A 22,757-nucleotide genomic window follows, 5' to 3' on the forward strand; every position below is an offset into this window, starting at 1 on the left:
GACATCATTATACCCTCTTAGGAGAAAAAAAAATAAAAACTTGACTTTGCGAGGGAGTTCTATTGTTCCTCTCCTGCCTCACTCCTTCTCGAGTGTCGAGGCTCATTTAAAGCAGCCGCGAATCATGATTCACAGCGATGTCAAAGATTATTGGAGCGATTAGAGTATTTTGTAATGCAAAGCCTCATTTAAAGCAGACTAAGCCATGTCCATCGAGCACTATATCAAATAAACGGCAAATTATCTCTCTGTGTGGTGGAGGGCAATTAAACCAAACAGAAATTGTGGGCACAGATGTTTTTTGTTCTACGCTTTGAGCATCGTTTTCCAAAAACATTCCAAATCCATTATTTCACGGTTAAAAATAGCGAGCGTGAGACGCTGGGTTGCTTAAATGGACCGGACCAGTCGCTACATGTAAGGCTTCCTCTCCCAGATCATGTCTAGTAAAACAACATGTGAACATGTGGCACAGTGATCCATACTCTGCAGATGGTAACATGCAATATACATGGAGAGGAGAGCAGTGCTCAACCCACATGGCAGCCCATACATTTGCTTCCCATGATGCTTTGCCGTGAACACACAAAACACATTCAAACTGTTGAGGACAGATGATCACAGCTAAAAAAAAGAAAAAAAAGAGAGAAAAAAATCACACTCCCGATTGTTTAGTGAATCATTGGAACAAAATTATTTTATTGCACATTTGGCATCTTGTATCAACACCTGGACCATTTTCAGCTAATTTTGTTTTCCTGGCAGTGAAACAATGAAATAAAGTACTTGCATTTGGCTTCATTTATAGTGAAAGTGATTAGGAGAATAAACTTGAAATGTGCCCTAAGTAATGTAGCCCATATATAGGCATTTACTGTATAATGCACAGAGCACACCAAAGTCATAATAGTTTAGAGTTTAATTAGTTTTAATTTCATTTTAGTTTTGACTTTTCAAATTCATTTTAGTTTGGTTTTAGTTCATTTTCAGAGGGCTTTCGCTAATTTTGGATTCAGTTTTTCAGAAAGGTTTAGCTTTAGTTTATATTTTAGTTTCACAGTAGTTTTAGTTTGTTTTTGTTAGGGCCAAGTATAATGTAGTTACTAGGGCTGTCAATCAATTCAAATATTTAATCGCGATAAATCGCATGATTGTCTATGAATAATCGCAAATTAATCACACATTTTTTATCACTTCAAAATGGACCTTTAAGGAAGATTTGTCAGGTATTTAATACTTTTACCAACATGGGAGTGAGCAAATATGCCGCTTTATGCAAATTTACGTATATATTTATTACTGGAAATCAATTAAAACACAAAACAATGACAAATATTGTCCAGAAACCCTCACAAGTACTGCATTTAGCTTAAAAAATATTGTCCATAGTTAATCGCGAATAATCACAAATAATCACACGTTTTTGTATCTGTTCAAAATGTACCTTAAAGGGAGATCTGTCAGGCATTTAATACTCTTATCAACATGGGAGTACATACATACATTTGCTTTATGGAAATCAATTAATAACACAAAACAAAGACAAATATTACCCATGGAACCCATTTTCATTCACATATCTTGAGGTCAGATGTCAAGGGACCCCTTTGAAAATGGCCATGACAGTTTTTCCTCTCCAAAATTTAGGGCAAGTTTGGAGCGTTATTTAACCCCCTTGACGATGAGCTAGTATGACATAGTTGGTATGGATTCCTTAGGTTTTATAGTTTCATATGATGGCAGTATCCTCACTCTAGCTTTAAAACTGAGCCTGCTACAACCTCCTGAAGATCGGTTGCGTTAATGCGTTACAGAAATGAATGGCATTAAAACGAATTTGCATTAATGCGTAATTATCATGTTAACTTTGACAGGCCTAGTAGCTATATATACATAAAAAATACATGGTTGTAGTACTGTGTAGGGATGGCCATAATGTTTAATGTTTAATCTTCGCACTACTTTAGTCCGATGTGAAGCAATTGCAGCATAGCGCCACTTCATGGAAAGTCAAGTCTGTTCAATTTCTGTGGTTCATTGTCAAGAGAGTTGATGGAAATTCATGCCGTCTCCTTTTTTCTGTAGTTTTTATTCGTTTTTAACCAAGAATTATAGTTTCAGTTTAGTTTTTCCTAAAGGCTATTGTTTTTATTTAGGTTCAGTGTACTTAAGATATGTTTCACTGCTTATTTTCTTTTTAGTTTACTATAATAACCCTGGAAAAACACACCAAACTACAGGAAACACATCGGTCCTCTGTGTTTGCTCACCACCTTTGTTTACTGGATCGCTGAGTTAACACAAAGAGCAGGGTTGTTATTTCTGCTAAAGATGCCTCTTCTAGGATTCTCTACTCTTTATGCCCCCTATGTCTTTCTCTCAGTCTCTCTTTCATGGAGGGGGGCGGTCATTCTCCCTCTCTCACATGACTGCTGTCGGGTTGCAGCCAAGGTCACATGTTTACCCATACAGACAGTGGCACCTGACTGAATAGGGTTTTTTTAATAGGGGGAAACTACCACTCACTAGGTTGACTGCTGGAACAGTCATCAAAGAGCCAACAGCCTGACTGCAAAAACTGGCGCCTGCCGTATGTGCTTTAGCCAACTCCAGCCTTATTATCTGAGCTATAAATGGCAGGTTCAGGAAATGACAAATGCAGATGGAGACAAGCGTATATGTTGAATCGGTCTGGATTAGGATGGTGAAATCATTATTCTGGGTTTCCGTTCATGTTGAAAACTTTGTGTTGATGATTTACGATTTTGAAAGATGGTTACAGCGTTAGCCCATGTCTGGCACATACTGTAATAACTTGTATTGTAGTGTCACTGCTACTTGGCAATGCATTGGGCTGTGCCACTAACTGTAAGTGGGACCTTAAGACTAACCTATGGGACTTTAAATGATATCCTTGTTACGGAGGCAACATTTAACATGGCGTACATTTAATCTGGTGTGGTGAAAGTTAGATTTTGTCCACTGCTGATGCGTCAGTTAGTCTGTTGCTTCTCTGCATGCACACACAAGATTAAAGCCATCTTTGCCCTACAGCAACTGTAGGCTCTCTTTTTTTCTGACAGACTGATGCTTCCCTCATCTCCTTTATGAAACACGGACAGATGGGATAGATGCAGAGAGTCAGAGCTAGATAGAGAGGGTGAGATACAGAGTGGGGGAGGAAGGGGAGTGCTCGGTCTGTGTAATCTGCCCAGAAACTAGCCGTGGGCACAGACGAGAGCCGGTCTGTCAGGAGTTCCACTGGGTTTACCGATGGCAAACGACGGAAATCCACTCGCTCCTTTAAAGTTCTGGCTCAAATTTTTTTACATCAATGCCGCATGTTTAGCCAAATACTATGAACTACTAGAAAACACATGAAAGACGTGCATGCGTGCTTTCTGTTGACCACATTCATCCAAAGTGCGTATATTTTATGCATGGGGGACACCAGTGGAAATTTAACCCCTAACTCTGAAAGATTAAGAGCTATGCTCTGCTCATTTAGCTACAAAGGACACAGGACTTAGTGAATAAGCCAGTTATAGTGTGTGCTTTGTTTTGACAGTGACAGCAGGTAAGTGTTAGAAAAGTTCTGTTTGTCTCCAAATCTTCATCGTTCACCTGACAGAGAACATGAAATGAGCAAGAATGCATCTATTGATAGAAACATACTCTAACACCAGCAGAAATAGAAAACGCTCTCACTCGGGTGCCGCCTTCCTTGCGGGGTGTGATAGCTTGTGGCCCACGTGCCGACGATTCAATCATCCACTGAGGGTTTTACTACACTGTCCAAACTGACAGCCAATTGTGAAGTTTGACAAACAGGGCTGAGGATAGAGGGGAATGCTCATCTCTCTCCCACACACGGCAAACGCTTTCTCGTCTGAGGAATTAAACCATTATTAACAAGTCTTGGGACTCCACGGGAACTATGCTGGATGATGACCCATATTCTGGTTAGATGGCAAGGAACGAAAAAAGAAATGCAGAGGGGGTGAAAATGCATTGCCGCGTGTGGGTGGGTGGGTGGGAAAAAGGGACTTTGATATTTCTGAGCATTCAGGCAGTTGTGACCTCAATCCCAAAAAAGAGATTCAGCATGTGTGGAGGAGAGAGAGAGAGAGAGAGAGAGAGAGAGAGAGAGAGAGAGAGAGACTTTCCTATTGGCAGTAAAGCTCACTGTAAAACGCATATGGATTCGGGGGTTGAAACCACGCTGGAAACCGGGGGCAATAAAATGCAAATGGGAGTTCAAAAATCAATTTGGACTCGCGGAAACCCACACCACCCCTGCTCAACCAATCCCAAGGCCACAAGTGGTAAATAAAGCGAAACACAGTTGATTACTAGGCAAACCAATGCTGTTGTCACACTAAACCTGCCGAAGCCACAAACGGCATCCGCCATGCATAGCAACAGAGCAGAGGAGGGATGGAGGACAGATTGGAATAAAGTGGAAACAGAGGAGACGCAAAAGACTTTTGAGTTTGAAAGGAAAGGGATGAAAGAATAGTGCAGATATTTGCCCTCTTCAAGCAGCAACTACAGACATGAACACGTGCACATACACACACACACACACACACACGTGCATAGTTCATTGGAGTAGAGAGGGAGCAAGGGGGGGGGGGGGATGCGCTTGCTGTGCGGCGGGGCCAAGAGACTCTGGGGCTGAAGCCCATCACTAACACACGGATTAGTTCACACGTGCACACTGCCTTTTAATCTGCTCCACTGACAAAGGTTGGAAGAGAGAAATGGAGAAAAGAAAGAAGGCGAGAGACAAAGAGATGGAGTTAACGAAAGAGATGGCCATAGAAACAGAGCCAGAGAGGGGAGGGAGGGGGATGGAGTTTGTGGGACAGAGGGGGAAAAAGATTGAGGGAACATGCCTTTATGTGCACTGTACAAGAACCACCTAAAAGTGAAATGTAATCAATACACAAACGTCCCTAATCCCTTTAAAACACACACATACGAATCATGTGACTGGACTCTCTTCCTGAATCCCACTCCGCACAATGCCGCCCAACGCCACTGACCCACCCACAACCCTCTCTTTGCCCTTTAGCCCTGTGTGGCTCGAGGGGAGAGGGCAGAGGATTGGGATTAAAACTCCAATATGGCCCGGCTCCTAAAATGAGCCTGGCGTAAAGCCATGGAGATCCAGCCAGATGTTGGCTCTGGGGGCAGGGAGGGGGAGTGGCTGGATGTGTGTGGGAGGGGGGGTGGGGGTTCGCCTTGTCAGACCACATCCTCTTTACAGCTGTGGATGTGTTACGGATGTGTTGTGTGAAACTCCACTAATTTTCTTTAACGCATTAACACAATCGATCTTTCGGAGGTTGTAGCGGGCTCAGAGTGATAATGCTGGCATCATATGAAACTACAAAACCTAAGGAATCCATTGGTACCAACCATGTTATACTAACTTGTCAAGAAGGAGGCTAAATAATGCTCTAAACTTACACTAAATTTTGGCAAGGAAAAACTGGCATGGCTGCTTTCAAAGGGGTCCCTTGACCTCTGACCTCAAGATATGTGAATGAAAATTGGTTCTTTGGGTACCCACGAGTCTCCCCTTTATGATAATCAAATGCAGTTTGGGGGCAAGTCATATTCAAGTAAGCACACTGACAGCTGTTGTTGCCTGGTGGGCTTGAGTTTGCCATGTTTTGATTTCAGCATATTTGTTATGCTAGATGCAGTACCTGTGAGGGTTTCTGGACATTTTTTGTCATTAATTTGTGTTGTTAATTGATTTCCAATAATAAATATATACATACATTTGCATTAAGCAGCATATTTGCCCACTCCCATCGTGATAAGAGTATTTAATACTTGACAAATCTCCCTTTAAGTTACATTTCGAACAGATAAAAAATGTGGGATTAATTTTAGATTAATCACGATTAAATGTTTTAATCAATTTAATTTTAATACATCCATCAGAGGGCAGGGGTAGGAGTGTAATCCAAATATTCTACATCAACCTTTAATGTGCAAATATACGTTAATGTGTCCAAACACATACACACACACACTCACTTTCTCACTCAACTCACTGATTTATCTCGCCAAGTCACTTAACCCAGTTGACACAGAGGTTGCTCCACAGGGGGTCAGACGTCAGTTCTCACAGAAATGGCCCATAATAATTCAGCATACGCACTGATGATGAGAAAGCTGTTACAAGAGTCAGGGGTGGGGACTTCTCTCACTGCTCCTTCATCTCACAGCTCTCATTGGTGAAAAGCTAACCTCTGTGATTGGTCAGAAGGCAGCGGTGTTTCCCCATTTTCCCCAGCTGTACGGCTAAAAATAGAATAGTAGTCAGATTTAGCCTAATTGAGTCTGTCTTGTTTCTCCATCAAGCATCCTATTTCCCCCCTTTCTATCTCCGTCTCTCTCTCTCTCTCTCTCCTTAAGGTACAGATTAAGTTAGCTCAGCTGCTAACGGGGCACGCTGCTCCAGGAAGGAGGAAGGAGAACAGCAGCATTTCTTCCAGGAACAGCATGTAACCGCAGCCTCATCCATAAGTGGGCTTATCAACAACCCTGACACAATGCCGTTAATGGATGTTGAACAGCACACTATGTGGGAGGAACTGAACACTTAGCAGAATATTGCAGTACAGCCTGAACACACAGTCCCCGTTTCAAGTTGATTCATTTGAACACCTAAAAACAAAACACTGAAAATGTTCCCATTTCAGTCATTTGAATTTAAAACCAGCCCAGAGAGCCCGGGTTTAAGCCTGCTGACTAAGGCTGTGCGTCCATCCAGCCTTGTTCCGTTTGGTTACGCTGTCCCTCTACAGAATGCTGTGCAGATGCACTTTTGCAGGATAAGGGCACAACAACAAGGCGCCAAGATGACACGAGTCAAAGGGTCAGAAGGGCGAGACAAGGCTGGAGTGATGGGAGAGCCTTCAAGTGCCGACATCCAATCCCCTGTGCGGGGCCTTCTTTACACCTGCCTACAGAACATCTGTGAACTTCTGAGGATGGGAGGCAAAACCATGGTGACCTCTAATTTTACACTGTCTTCTACCATCTGACAGCTAACTATTGGGAATACTGAGATCTGCAGTCCTTGCATCAAAGTTCTCCAGTAGCTGATAACAATCTCAAATTATGGCATATGATAATGAAATTACAGCAAATAAAACAAAAAAATTGTTAAATGTAAATGATAATAAATGAGATGCAATGATTATACTCCTTAGAATTAGGGCTGGGCAATATGTGGATATATATCATCATAACAATATAAAAATATATATTGTATATATTTTCCATATTGTTTCTATTGCTCTATCTCTATGTCCATTTTGCATTTTGTCTTTACTAGGATGTTAGAAAACCTGCTGTATTTGATCTACACTGTTTCTCTTTAGGAGATGGATTTTTCACTTTCTTGAAGGCAAGTGCCTCTCTTAAAAAGGTCTGTAACTGGTCACCCTGAGGGTGCCAATCCACAAAAACGTTCTAGTGTCAGAAACCTGGCAACCCAAGCAGGTAGGTGCTACTGAAAGGTAAATCAATGCAGGATAATTCACTCCTCCTCAACCTCGACTCAGAGCTACACACCCACATGGCACAAAGGAAAACGCAACTATCTGGTCTTGGTTGAAGTGGGTAGATGCTTTCCTGGTGTGCAAAGTAAGCATTTTAAAGAAGTTACTTTCACCATCTTTAAGAAACAGAATATGACCTTGTCATTATAGCTGAGCACCTGCCACCCTGGTTTTAGAAGAAGCAGACTTCTGGCCACAAAGTTTGTCACCATCTGACTGTTTGTGGTGATTAGTCCCACCCTGATACTGGCTCCTGTGTCACTGTGTTAATTACAGGTCAGCAACGCTCTCGCTGACACAGTGGGAGTGTGGATAAGGCTTGCGTGCTGCTCAAGGCTTCCCTTAGTCAGGTGTGTTTGACCTATCCCTCTGCTCATCTCATCAGCCTGTCAATTACTTCCTCGTCCTCTGACACCGTCGTTAGCTAAGGATAAGCCGAAGCCAAGCTAGGCTATTAAGGACTTGCACCGGGTGGCCTACGAGAGGGGGATGTGGGGGGCCTGCCCCAGCACGTGTGCGTGCTCTAGCTGGGCTCACCAGACCAAAGATCAAGTCCCTTAAGCTGCTTTTCTGAGCCAAGAAAAGCTTACAAGTCGTCACGTTGGTCAGAACAAATGGTCCCAGTTTTGGGCCCTGCAGCAGAGCCTGAGAATAGGCTGCACTCACTGGGCAGACAACAGAAAGACTGGGGAAGCAGTTTGGCTTTCTTCACGGAGCATCAGCACAGCCAGAGAAAATGTAGCCCAGGCTTTATTCATGTTTGACTGCTCATCCAACCCCAAGGCTGGAACAACAGTGCTGAGTTTATAGCCCACTGGTTAAAAAGAATGGAAATACATGAAGGGCTTCAATCCCAACAGAGTTATGTACCATTTGAAAAATGTGACACCTATTCAATGATATTCAGTGGTGAGTTTTACTGCCTGGAGTACATGTTACTAAAACTACTGTCTATCACAAGGCCTGTGGTTGTAACGGTTACATTCAATAGGGCGTTTTAAGATAAATAAGAAGAGCTCTAAAATCTGACCAAATGTCCTGACTACTGATGTCAGGATAGCAGAAATTTAGTAATTGATACTAATACCATTGGAATTCCATGATTCTCGATACCAATTCAATACTACGGAAAAAAACAAAAGTAAAACAATAAATCCCATGTACTTCCACATCCACTCCTTTATTACCGTTTGCTTACTGTTTTTGTTGTTAGGAAGTTAAACTGGTCATAATTCCTTCTCTATTATCTATTTATATTGCTGTTTATTGCCAAAAACTACATTTTACAAGATTACATTTGAACACATCATGATAACGTTAGAATTTACCTTCGCCCAGTACTTTTCATTTACATTTTTACATTACATTTTTACTGAATAGAGCCTGAATGCATCATAATGTAACCTCCCGTTAACAATAGCTGTTAGCTCCGTGCAGGATCGTGCTGCTTACCGGCTGCTAACAGCTAATGTTAACTGGCTCTCCTGCAGATTTCAACACTGATTTGTTGTTCGCAATGTAGCAATATCAGGGAAAAACTAGGCAGTGTCCCCTGAGTGCGTCAATAGTGAGTTTACTGCGTCCCAAACACATTTTCTATCGTTCCTGGGACGACGTTAGTCTCGAGCCCTGACGGTACTACGGTACCTGCAGTACTGTAGAAAAAGTACCATCACATTTTCCGAATTTTGGCATCGACTTGGTACCGAATTATCGGTTCTTGTGACATCCCTAGTCCTGACAAGCTCATATACTTTGCAGCCAGAGAAAGAAATATTCTCACACACACAAAAAATTAAATCACTGACAGTCGAGAACATCTACACCAATCCAAAGTTGATTGTAAAAGAGGCGTAATTATCTCCTTTTACCATTTCACATACCACTGAGCCAAAACAAACCCAGAGAGGGCAGACCTCATGGATGCTCCTTACATGTCACCCAAGGACAACCGATCTGACTCCCAACTCTAATGGACAAGACTGACCCTTTTTAATATTCCACAGGCACACACTGAAAGGTGTTTAACCGCACTGTTTGCCCAACTCCCCTCGTAAAAAAAAAAAAAAATCAAGCGGAAAAGCTAATATTGCTTCCTCTGTCTGGGCGGTGGGGGAAAAATAATTTGTTGTGTGTATCATAAGCCTGGCCTTGATAAACAATATTAAAATGAATAGGTTGCAGCAGAGGAGGAGGAGGAGAAGGAGGAGGAGGGTAAATGATAAGCGACAGTTCCTGTGGATTTACTGTAGCAAGTAAAATCCTGCTGTATTGATCATCCATAAACAGAGTCATCATCCAAAAGGGAAGAAGAAACAGGTTGAATAACAACAGACTAAACCCTGGGCCATGGAATATCTTTTACTCTAAAACTCTTTAACAAACAAGCATCGCCTGACAACTAACCCGATCTGGGGGATTTGTTATCAACATGTTTAAAAGAAAAAGGGCTAATAGGCTGAAGGCTTCGAGATCAAAGTGGTGGAACTGCAACGTGCGGGCATATAAGCCCTTTACTGTTAAAAATTACTGAGGCAGTGTAATTTAGTAGTGACATGAGGAAGTGAAATAGGGCTGTTAGGAGGTACATGATCAAAGCGGCAGAGTCACCACGTTATCTGGTCCCGCCGCACAGTGTGAGCATCTGGAATGTGGGTTTTCAGCCCCCCTGTTTCGGTCCTTTTTATCCAGCGTCCTGTGGTCTCCGCTGTCACGACGTCTCTACTCGTCACAGAGGTTATCAGGACCTGTGGTAGCCATGCAAGGCAAATCGTCTCGCTGGCGGCAGATATACAGGGCTGATAAGGGCCCCAGTCAGGCTGGACCATAAAGGAGCTGCCTCCAATTTACACAACTTGAAAGTCTGCTGGAATGAAAGCTGCTGCTGCTGTTGTTGTAGAATCATGGTATAAGCCTGACACACTTGGGTGAACAACGACGCCCGATACATATGACTTACAGTGAAGCATTTGCTTAAAGGGAATTGGATTAACTGCTGACAAAAAAGGGGGGGGGATTATAAACGATTCTGACTTTAAGTGTGCTTCTAAAAAGATGGATTACCATTTCAATTTTTTGCCCTCTTTCATTGCTAATGGAAATTTGAATTAGTCTTGTGCTGTTCAACTTCCAAGCAACAACACCGCACTCACTGAAAGCAAAGACAAGAGGGGGAACAAAACCCAGGTGTCAGTATCTGGATTTGGTATAGTGGTGTGGTACAGGACGACCTGTTCCCGGCCCACTCTGTTCTGCTGCAGCTCTCTGAGTCGGCACGACCCAGCAAGGTGGAGCCAGGAAAAGGAGGAGGGAGAGGATGCAAGTTTCAATGGATGTTGTACACATAACAAGAATGAAAACCGCTGAGTGCTGATGCAAAACTTATGCTATCAAATGCACAAATGAGTGGGTAAATCACTCTTTTTACATTTGGCTTTTATGCATGGAGTTTCAATTCACTTAAATTCAATTAATTATCTCTCTAATGATTCATAACTCTGCAGTAACCATTACTCATTTCTGAACCAAGCCAGAAGTGATCTCTTCTGTTCTGCCATCTACAGGCTTTACACTAGTCCGCTCTGATTGGCAGAGATGACTATAGCCCATAAATGGCCATAGGAACAGGCAACATACTACAAAGTGCCTGGCTGCGTGATTGTGGAAGGAGTGACGAAAAACAGCCTTCACACTGTGTTGTAGGAACAAACATCTGAGCCGGCACCTTTTTTTTTTTTTTTAAATGTATTTGTGTGGGTGGAACACTGGAAAAATGCAACCCCGCATGGGTGCTGCAATCTGCCGAGGCCAGTCAGCCGACCGGCTGGCCTTGTGCGGCATCGCGTATGAGCACCAAGATGACACATCAACTCTCCGTCTATATTTAACTCGCTGGACGCCTCTCCTTCCAATGTTCCCATCCTTTTAGAAGAGGCTGCCAGGGAGAATGGTGAGAAAAACAGGCCGAGGTGATATGTAATTACGCTGAATGGATCCAGCCTCCCACATCCTTTCATTGTACCCACACCCTCGGAGATAATGAAATGGAAGGCAAGCTTTTTTTCCATTTACCATAAATCTTGCTAAGTCTAGCCGCTCTTATTTATGGTGTCGAAGAAAACCCTTAACGGCTTGACTCTCGAGGCCTGCAAAGTCACAGAGCATAAACACCAGCGAGCAGCCGATGTGGGTGGTGAACTCAATCTGATAAGGGCTTCTAAGAAACCAGTGTTCGCACGCTTCAGAAGGCGGTGTGGTAAACCATCACAAGCAAAGGTCTCCCTGCACACCCCACACTTCTTCTACTGGAGATACTATCTTGGAAGCAGAGATATAAGTCTGAATAGAACTATGATCAAGCTGGAAAGCTACTGAAAGGACATTTTGTTCGGATATCGGGCTGACACTGGTGCCACTGCTGCATACAAATCAAAAAACATCAAAACAAGCACTGAACTTTTGACTTACGCTCCAGCTCTGCCTGCACGCACCCTTGCCTGCCCCTGTAACTCGAAGCCCTTAGCCCGGCAACCAAACTGTTGCATAACTCTAAAAAGGTGCAAAGAGTGTGTGCACGAGCGGAGGGAATATCTTTAACTGAACACAACTGTGTCACCCCTTACTTTTGGTTTTAAGGACCTGTTGAAGAGGAAGTGCTTTCTTGAAGAAGAAGGGCAAGAATGTTGTGGGGCGAAATTAAAAGTAGGACATGATGGACGTGTTCACATGTCAGGGCAGGATGTGCATGTGCCTGCAGGCTGTTCTTTATGATTTAAAAGGTGAAATGTTTTGAAAATGCAATGCCAACTCACCTATTCTTCTCCAGCTCATTATGTGTGGACCTGCAAAGACAGAAAACAGAAGTTGTCAAATGAAGAGCAAATGTAGACTTTTGCATGTTCAACAAGCTAAGACCTACAGTATCTGTTCCTCCTGAAAAGGCAGTGCACTGTGTTCGGGGAAATAAGGCATAACATTAAGATAGTAACTATATGAGCTGATTTGGGCCGAGATAGGCACAGTGAATCACCTTGTCAAATCTGATTTATGAATTTATTAATTAATCCCAAACGAGACCAACTCTGGGCTCAGCGCTCTGGAGCCTTTACACCAACGAACGTCAATGTGACAGCCTCTTCCTCAATAATGCACAGGTCACTCCTGTGTGTGTGTGTGGGTGTGTGTGTCTGTGTGACACTGCAGCCACTAAAAGTTCACACTGTGAATGAATGTGTGTGTGGGTGCATGTGCTGCTGGGCAAGTGGGAGCCTGCACACACACATACGCACACACACACCCTGTGCATGCAGCAGTCAGGGTTCAGTGCTCTGTTAATAATGTAAAGTGAATCAGCTGGTTCCTAAGAGTCTCTTTGTATGGCAACATACTGAAGGGAGACAAGCCCTCCTCCTGATGCTTAAATGGCCAAGTTCCCATCCACACAAACTGCACTCCCGATCGCCTCAAGGGCGGGGGGGGGGGGGGCAGGTTTTAGGCGGGGGGTGATGGACTCAGCCTCTCCTGTGTCATGTACAGAGCACTTCTTTATATTGTGGGTTATCAATACTGCAATATGCTTTCCTCTGTCGTCCATTTTTTCTTTTAATACTGAGCTGACAAAACTGACGTCTTCTTAATACGGAAGCAGGAAATAAGGAGAAAACAGTAGATAAGAATGGGGGCAGGAAGAAAGGGGGTAGAGAGGGATAAGACAGAGGGACCGGTCCGAGGCTGTAGTTCAAAAATGGCCCTGCCTCAGAGGAAATTATTTTTTCAAGTTGAATTATTTACACCAATAAAAAAATACCACATGTCTCTATTTTAATACATTACATCCCATGTAATTGGGTATGCAAGACTGGATGTGAAGTCAACTGTGGCAGTGTATTTGATTTAACATGACATGGTGTGTATGGCCGGGTTGAGTGGCTGCCATCACAGCAAAACACAGGGCTCACATGTAAGCTGGCGTGGACCACTTTCTGGAAACCTGTGAGAGCCTAAGTGCTCCCACGTATGCTCTTTTGATGGGTTTCAACTTACATATTCTACAACTCTGTAGTAGTCATGCATGACTGTGCTCTGCATCAGCCAACCAGGCACACATGAGAATCACAAAAATGATAAATCTGAAAGCAGCTTGATCTCTTCTGTTCGGCTGCTACTACCCTCATGAATGCCATCTCAAAAATGGACTCACAGTTCCAAAATGATTTCTTTGTAGGGAAAATGTATAGTCAGTCTTGTGTTCAATGCAGGCTTTTACATGAATATATAATTATTGTCTAATGGCAGTGAGTCCATTGATTTCTCTAACTGTGAGTCAGAGCAATAGTTTTGCTAACAGAAGATGAATACTTTGGAGTGCAGAACTGGCGTCATCAGCTGTCACCATGCTTGCACTGTGTCTGTGTTGCTTGGAAACCCTCATCATGATTTGTAATTTCTTCCAAACTGAGTATTTCACCACAATGTGACTCTGTGTGTTGTGTAATTATGTACGGTTTTATTATTATGTTTAATTATGTGGGTTTTTGTCAATTTAAGAATGATGATTTTACAAGTCATTTTCCAATGGAAGCCAGTGACATGAGGCTACAAACTGACGCCCGAAACTTGGCGCTGCGTGACACGCTACAAATAAAGTTGAGCTGGACGTGGTGAAGCATCAACTAATCATATGTTTTTGTTTCCCCTAGGGCTGTCAATCGATTAAAATATTTAATTGCATGATTGTCCATAGATAATTGCAATTAATCACAAATTAATCACACGTTTTTGATCTGTTCAAAATGTACCTTAAAGGGAGATTTGTCAAGTATTTAATACTTTTATCAACATGGGAGTACATACATACAATTGCTTTATGGAAATCAATTAACAACACAAAACAAAGACAAATATTGTCCAGAAACCCTCACAGGTACTGCATTTAGCATACAAAATATACTCAAATCTTAACATGGCAAACTGTAGCCCAACAGGCAACAACAGCTGTCAGTGTGTCAGTGTGCTGACTTGACTATGACTTGCCCCAAACTGCATGTGATTATCATAAAGTGGGCATGTCTGTAAAGGGGAGACTCGTGGGTACCCATAGAACCCATTTACCTTCACATATCTTGAGGTCAGAGGTCAAGGGACCCCTTTGAAAATGGCCATGCCCGTTTTTCGTCAACAAAATGTATTAACGAGCGCTTGAGCAACACTTCAACGATGAGTCGCCGACCCCACTGGGTGGTTTTGTTGCTTTTGGCAATGCTGTGTCACTTCAACTATTTGTTACTCCAAAAATGAGAGAGGCCTTTGGTCAGCCCTGGTCCAAGCAACACACACACGCACGCACGCACGCACGCACGCACGCACGCACGCACGCACGCACGCACGCACGCACGCACGCACGCACGCACGCACACACGCACGCACACACTACATCTTAGTATGGCCTCTCATTCAGGCAGATCAATCTAAGTCAGCTTGCTTTCCCATTGGCTTTTATCATCACAAACCGCTTTCCCTGTCGCCTGAATCAGATATCTCTGCGTCTGGAGCTCAACAACAATGCAATACAGATTATAAACTGGCTCAAGGCCACACACAACGGCAGCATACTTCCTTCTGCAGGCACGCACGCATATGTGTGTGTGTGCATGTACGTATATGCACACACAGAGTGGGTCAATGAGATAAAGCAACCCTGCTATAAACGGTAGGCAAGAGAGGACAGAGTCAGATAAGCCCATCGCTTTAAGCCTCAACACGCTACTGAGAAGGTATATACTGTAGCTACTGTACAGCTGGAGCAGGCTAGTACCAGACAGCAAACTGGCTTTAAAGAAAATGTACGATTGCGGTTAATCCAATCATTATATTATCATATTTCAAAGAAGTCAGTTCAACCTTCATTTCCTCAAAGTGATTATAAATGAAGAATGAACATGAACATTTATATGACTGAGATGTATGATCTCATTTAGACGCCATTATTGGTCAATCATCTCTTTTTGTCATTCAGAACGCACACATAGAAAATGATGTAGATGCGAGTTGTAGGTGTTTTGTTCAGACCTCTGGCTTCTGTGGAAATTGTAATAGGACATTGTGAGGTAGTGAAAACGGTTCACAACTTTAACTAATTAGCAACATTCCTCCTCATCCTATGTCAGCAGGCCATAAATAGTGCTGTTGGATAAAGTAGACCACTAATGACGCAAACATGTGCCCCATCAGTGACCCGCACAGCACTAGGGATATACAAATGATGCTGTTTTGTTGGTTTGCAAGGTGTGCAATTCCAGTGGGAATGAAATAAACTGCATCACAACACGAGGCTGAGAAATGGTGTTAAATACTAAATGGTGTTACCTCACAGAGTGAGTTGTGAACGTGTCTCTGTAGAGAGGAAGACCAAACATCATTCCTCAACAGCCTTTTATGAAAAACTTTGTGTTGCAGGGCATTGGGAGAAGATTTCTCTTCTCTGTGCTATTTTCTCTCATGCTTATGAAAATCTTTCTAAAAGTGCACCCTCCTCCTACTCCTACTCCTAAAGAGTTGTTCACCTTAGAAGCTATATTAAGGGCCAAGATGCTTCGTGAAAAGCTTATTCGTTTTCAGAGAGGATTTCATTTTACATTGAAGAGGATATTGTTTGCAATACATCATTATTCTGTGTACTCGTGAAGAATTCCCCTATTAGGAGCAACTCTTTGGAAGCTTTATGAAAGCGGCCTCAGACCTATATCTGATCATGACTGTTGCCATGCAGAACTAGGCAGCGTTCTGCGCTCATGATGAGTAATGCGCAGTTCCTGTTTGTGGCCCGCTCTTACATTAATATTAAAAGGCTCAGAGAAAGAGAGAGAGAGTGGGGCTTGCGTTTGATGTATGAATGTCAATGGATAGATTATTGTAAGCAGCCTAGCACCAAGAAAAAAACACAATACCAGTGGGTCTTACCCTTGGAGATTCTCGCCTGCTTCTCCTACTACTAAATGCAAGTTTCTGTCATCAGTGAGAGCATTGTGTTTGACAGTGTTAGATCCAGCAACGCAATATAATAGACTATTAAACATATGCTCCAGAGCACACATCAACAGCTTGATGATGCATACAAATGGAGGAAAACATGAATGGCGCCAACATGCTTTTCTTTATAGGACATAGTTGTATATAAAAAAGGTGTAACAGCAAATTACAGATTACCCTAAACACCATTAGTCCTGGAAAAAAGGCTCCACATATTCACCTTTGGAAGTCTGCAAACAACAAGGCCATAAATAGCAGTTTTTCCCCTTTAGGGTGCAAGGCAAAACTATCCCTCTCTCCCACAGTGTATAATACATTTGGTAAAGGAAAAAATGAGCATGACTACCACCAAAACAAAATACAACTAAATTTAAAATAAAGCAAAAGCCAGTGGGTTTATTTAACCAGGTGTGAAAGGAATGCACAACATTACAAAAGACTTTTTTTTCGTTTTAAAGCCGTCACTTTCACCACGATCCCTAACCTCAGCCACTGCAGTCCGTTTGACAATCAGCTGATGAAAAGCTAGCAGAGCCATTGGTGCTACCCCCTCCCCCCCCAAGCCAGCACAACAGCGGTCATATGGTGCACTATGTATTAAACACGTCTCTACAAGTTTGAGAAACATCCATGCAAAGTTTTTTTTTTTTTTTTTTTTACTAAAAGACATTTCTGGACCGTGCAAATGCTGCCAGCACTGTATTCACCCTGTGGTTGACAGCTCGCTTGTTTACCAAAACGTGGCTATAAAAGCGTTGGCAGCCAGTATAATCGCATGCTGTCTGCAACACGTAAACATGTAAAAAGACTGTTTAAATTATCCATCAGTAGAAGCATTTCATGGCGTGAATTCTGGGCACTGTTAACGCTGCATATAGAACAGCGGACACTGAGTACAAATATAACATCAATATCATGTGCAATACTACTTTTTACATTCTCATGTGCAATATCACTGTTCATTGTGTGCAATATTAATGTCCAACATGTGCAATATTACTTATTTTTCTGTTTGTTAGCTTACTTTACCTTTTTTATTTTACTTATCTTATTTACTCATTTTACTAAATGTATCTTACTTAAATTGTTATTCTTTTAGGCACTGGTGCTAGAAATAGTATTTTTTTTTATTTTATACACTTGAACTTGTAATTTTGTTGTATTTTTGAGCAATCTCTGGCACAAGAATTTCCTATCTTATCTTATATTATCTTATATATAGATATTATAGATATGTTATATATTTATATGCAGCGTTAACAGTGCCCAGAATTCACGCCATTAAAAGGAGGGCATGTTTCTTACCTATTGTGGTTACTGCTGAACTTCTTATTTCGGAATTTCCTTTGCCTCTGGTAGTTTGTGTCCTGACTCGATGGAAACGTCGAAGCATATCCATGTTCACACTCTGTTGGAAGAGAAATGTGTGGGTTAACAGTCAGCTATGGACACTTTTTCTCGACCCTTTACAACAACATATCATTCATGGTTGACGTGCACATACAGGTAGCTAGGTAACGGTTGGGATGACAACACTTCCTATTTAACGGTAAAACAGCCGTTATTTCAAAAAGCAGTCAGACGTTGACGCTGTTTGTTGCTAGACCTCTCAGCTTCACACACATTCATAGTACATAATCACCTCTTTCTCTCCTTTCGAGATATTCCGCAGCTTCCAATAACCGCTGGATATTGATTAGCTGAACAGCCGTCATTCTCTCCTAAGGCTCGGTTATTACTACACTGAGTGATACTTAATAAAAACGTCGTGTTGTTATCTTCGCTGGCTCATCAGCAGCCTTTTGTCGAGAGAAGAGATGGGTGAAATCCAGTGTTTCCAAGCTGCAGACAATCCTTGACCAGGCTCTCGTTGTTAGAAAATGTCAAAACCAGTGTATCAAAGTATTAAAAGTTTCTAGGAAACACGTTATTAAATTTGTACAAACATATAAACAATATAAAATTCCTCAGAGGGAGCCCAGAGCCAGCAAAGTGCCCGCTGCTGCTCGTTTCCTCTCCTCTCCTGTTTGTTTACCTATAGCTGCACACAGCTGAGAGGCGGGCACCGAGCGGAGGAGAGAGGCTGGTCGATACGCGGTGCATTCTGGGAAACCGAGTCTTTAGGTTGCATTTATAAACTACTGTCATACATACACAATGTTCATTATTTTCTATTTTTCTGCGGTTTACCAAAGGACTCTCTCTCCTAACAGAGACTTGGCTCTTTTTGGATCCTCAGAGGACTCCTCAACTCTCCCTTTACATATTCAAACAGCTCTACTGATGGTCATCAAAAAAACGTATTCTCAAAGACTGGAAGATACCAACTCCACCGTGCTTCAGAAACTGGTTGCATGAATTGGTCTCAGTTATCCACATGGAGAAATTGTGAGCCAATAATTTGTGTCAACAGTCTTTAGGTGCATTTATAAAACTACTGTCATACATACACAATGTTAAGATAAGATAAGATTAACCTTTATTAATAATTATTAGGGAAATTCAGGTGTCAAAGCAGCAACATCAGCAAACATCAGCACACAAAGTGAAACACATTAACACAGAAACAGTTTTTAAAGCTAGTCACATGTCAAAGACAATTTTTGGAACAGTAATGCAAAAAGCACTTTACTATGGACATAAATGCACTTTTCTCTGCTGCTAAACGACTGCAAATTGGGTGACTGACTGCAAATTGTATGAAATTGTGTCGGAAACGTTTACTTATTTTATTCTTTTATTGTTATTTTTAGGTAAGTTAATTTTAATACTTATTTATTCTATCCTTCTTAATGCACTGACGGGAGCTGGAGAAACAATATTTTGTTTCCTTCTGTGTATGCAAATACTCAGTGAAATGACAATAAAGTGAATCTTGAAACACAGGAGAGGTAAAGGTATACAAAAATTATAAAAACAATAATAGAGATATAAAAGATACAGAGTGAATGGGTGAACATAGTATGTGCAGTCCGTCAATAAACAAATGTAGTATGTACAATAAATAAATGTAATATGTGCATATGTGCAGTCTATAAAGTGGTGTATAGGATGTATAGTGTAAAGTTAGTGTAAAGTGTGCCATTGGTTTGAGTCCAAGATGGTTGCAGATAGTGCATGTTTAAAGTTCTTAAAGTCAATGTTCATTATTTTCACAATTTAGCACGCATTTCACCTGCGTCTTATCAGGTAAAACAGTGTCAGTTATTACTTTATGATTTAACTTTATATCTATGGCAAGTCAGTTTTAATGAGTAAATACATCTGTTGGACAGTGCTACAGTACACCTTGTGCCTCCTTGTATTTTTATATCTGGTATATTTGTTTGTACTTTGTACTTTGCACTACTAACTTTTTTACTGCCTTTTTACTAACATGTTTTGCACTATGGGACTGTGATGCTGGAAACTTGAATTCCCCTCTGGATCAATAAAGTTACTATCTATCTATCTATCTATCTATCTGTCTATCTATCTATCTATCTATCTATCTATCTATCTACACAGGTCAACATGCATTATTTCAAGTTAATGTGTTGGTTATTATTATCATTGCAAAGTTTAATTGAGGTTATTGCTGCTACTAATGACAATGAAGAAAATGTTGAAATAAAATTATAAAGAAATAATGAAATGCCCACCAGTATTCTAGATCACATGCCTGTAATAGGTATGACAATTTTGTTCACAGGTCAATTTTGCAAAAATAAATAAATAAATAAATAATTTAGGCCATCAATCATTACTGGATCGTTTGAAGCGGTTGTTACTGACTAAAAATTGTGTATCGTTTATTCCTCTCATTCATTCTTCCCAAGCTCCTCTCTCTGCAAAAAAAACCCCCTACAAATCCCATAATGCACCGGGACCATAGGCGTGTACTTGCCGGCTGAAGCCAGGCCCAGCAACACATGACGTCGCCACCGACCGGGCGTCTGATTGGTGGACGGCTTTGACAGGCGTCGAGGGTTGAGCTCGCATCTGACCAATCACAGAGGAGCTTTGCGCCATGTGGAAACCAGTGCGGCAACGCCCACAAATAGCAGGAAGCAAACAATCGTGAGAGGAGCTGAGTGCAGCTGCAAAATACCCACGTTATACATTATAATAGGCTATATTACAAAAAAGGTCTTTTCTGCAACGTACATCAGCATAAGAAAGCGATGGAAAACAGCTTATTTTTTATTTAAATCATGACATTAAAAAGGAAAAGGGAACATTATTAAGAATAAAAAAGTCGTTTTTAATATTGTATGTATTACAAATGATATATGCCATTAAATATAAGCCTATAGGTCAGGATGTATTTGCAATTTGAGAGGCCAAATTGCGATAAATCGAGTTATAAGTTATAAAGAAAAAATTAAAAGACATTTCTATGTTTTATATACAGTATCATACACCGATTCACCATTCAGTTGTGTCCTTTCCGTTTTATCTATAAAGTTTTTTTCGATCGAGTCTGCGGGGGCACAATGACATCATCCTAAACTGAGTTGGAGGTTCGCTGCAATGTGGTCAGATATTTATCATATCGGAGTGGTAGCCAACATGCACACCCACACACACACAATCGTTATGTCATATAATGCTTTATCTAGATGCTGTATAAGGGGAAATTACAGATTCCTGGGTTGAGAGTTGTGCAGGTGCAAAGCGATGCATTGGACATGCAGATAATGCAAGATACACAAATAGTCCAGAAAACAATGAAAGCATATATGTTAATACTCTCCTATAATCTATAATTGCAATATTTATATCACTCATATTAGTCTGGTGCAGACTGTGCTGATAGCAGGCAGTGGTGCTTTTAGTTGAATGAACTCAGCCCTTTGTTGTCTGAGTCTATTGACAATGAAGTCTTGTTTTCCTGAAATTCACAGGCAAAATGACATAAAGGATCAAACACAGCAGCACATTAAAAAAAAAACTCACTTCCATCCTTCCTCTCGGCGCTCTCCAGAAACCTCGCAGCTTCCAGCAAAACTTGCACGTTTTTCAGAAAAGTGTTGATCTGCTCCATGTGAGAGTCTTTGGAGTTGAAGACGTCATTGAAAGGGCAACTACTAGACATCTCGAAATCTTGCTGATCCAAGAGAGACGCCTCGGAGTCGAAGAAGAACTCCTCGCTCTTCAAACTTCCTCTCTGCATCTCACTTTGGGCCATTTCTTTCTTTTTCTTTCCTCTCTTTTAGTTTTGGTTGGCTTCGGTTGTGTGCGACGTGCTGAGCGCTATAAACAGTGAGGCAGCTACCAGTGGATGCTGCTCTTGTCAGATGGTTCCTCTTTTTTTTCTGTTTTTTATGAATGCGGGGTGTTTAATGTGGAGCAGTGGCCAATGTCAGTAGATGCTGCTGCTGGGAACACCAGAGCCCTCCCTCTGGCTGAGCAGGCTGCACGGTCCCTGTGCACGACGTGTTTCAGGTTATATCTTTACAGGATAGAGTGCTCCAGGGATGACGTATTTTTTTAGGCCAACCAGGAAGTTAGCGTCGCACTGGGTTCCCTCAGGGGTTCCCTCGACAAAAAGTCAATGGGATTTTTCCATTGAGGGTTTTGGATTATTGCCGAAAATAAGCTCTGTGGCAAACGTTTATGATACATACACGTTCCCTCCGTTTCCGTAACATAATCTCCACAAATGAACACCACTGCTATGATTTTTGAAGCGTATAAATGCAATCGTCAAAAGTAAAAAGCTAACGTTAGGCTTTAAACAAAACTACACCACGGTTGCATGAGCTCGAGTACACAGTGCACTTTCATAGTCTAAGCTACTGGAGTTACCCTGCACTATACTCATTTTTAACAGTCTCTTCTGTACTATATTCACTGTTTCAATAGTCTCTTCTGCACTATATTCACTTTTTTAATAGTCGTGTATCACAGCTGTTACCCTGCACTATATTCAGTTTTAACAGGTTTCTTCATCTCCTTGTATTTTTATATCTGGTATATTTTTTTGTACTTTGTACTTTGCACTACTAACTTTTTTACTGCCTTTTTAATAACATGTTTTGCACTATGGAACTGTGATGCTGGAAACTTGAATTCACCTCTGGATCAATAAAGCTACTATCTATCTCTCTATCTATCTAGTATACACAACAAGGCTGTAAAGGCGGACGTGTCGGCGTGATG

General features: G+C 41.6%; 1 protein-coding gene across 2 annotated transcripts in view; it reads right to left on the bottom strand.

Annotated features, from left to right (window-relative positions):
* Nucleotides 1–21,959, bottom strand: part of mxi1 (max interactor 1, dimerization protein) — a 37,033-nt gene extending 15,074 nt beyond the window's left edge. Inside the window, exons 1-3 of one of the 2 annotated variants that reach the window (XM_037764100.1) lie at nucleotides 21,552–21,959; nucleotides 17,919–18,021; nucleotides 12,398–12,427 (exon numbers count right to left, since the gene is read on the bottom strand). In XM_037764100.1, coding sequence (XP_037620028.1) covers nucleotides 12,398–12,427; nucleotides 17,919–18,021; nucleotides 21,552–21,783 — 365 coding nt within the window. In that variant the 5' untranslated portion in view covers nucleotides 21,784–21,959. Of the gene's footprint in view, nucleotides 1–12,397; nucleotides 12,428–17,918; nucleotides 18,022–18,255; nucleotides 18,684–21,551 lie in introns of those variants that run through there. The other variant, XM_037764101.1, reaches the window with a different exon arrangement.
* Between the last annotated feature and the right edge of the window lie 798 nt (nucleotides 21,960–22,757).

Source organism: Sebastes umbrosus, chromosome 3 (genome assembly GCF_015220745.1).
Source record: "Sebastes umbrosus isolate fSebUmb1 chromosome 3, fSebUmb1.pri, whole genome shotgun sequence".
NCBI classification, from domain to species: Eukaryota; Metazoa; Chordata; class Actinopteri; order Perciformes; family Sebastidae; genus Sebastes; species Sebastes umbrosus.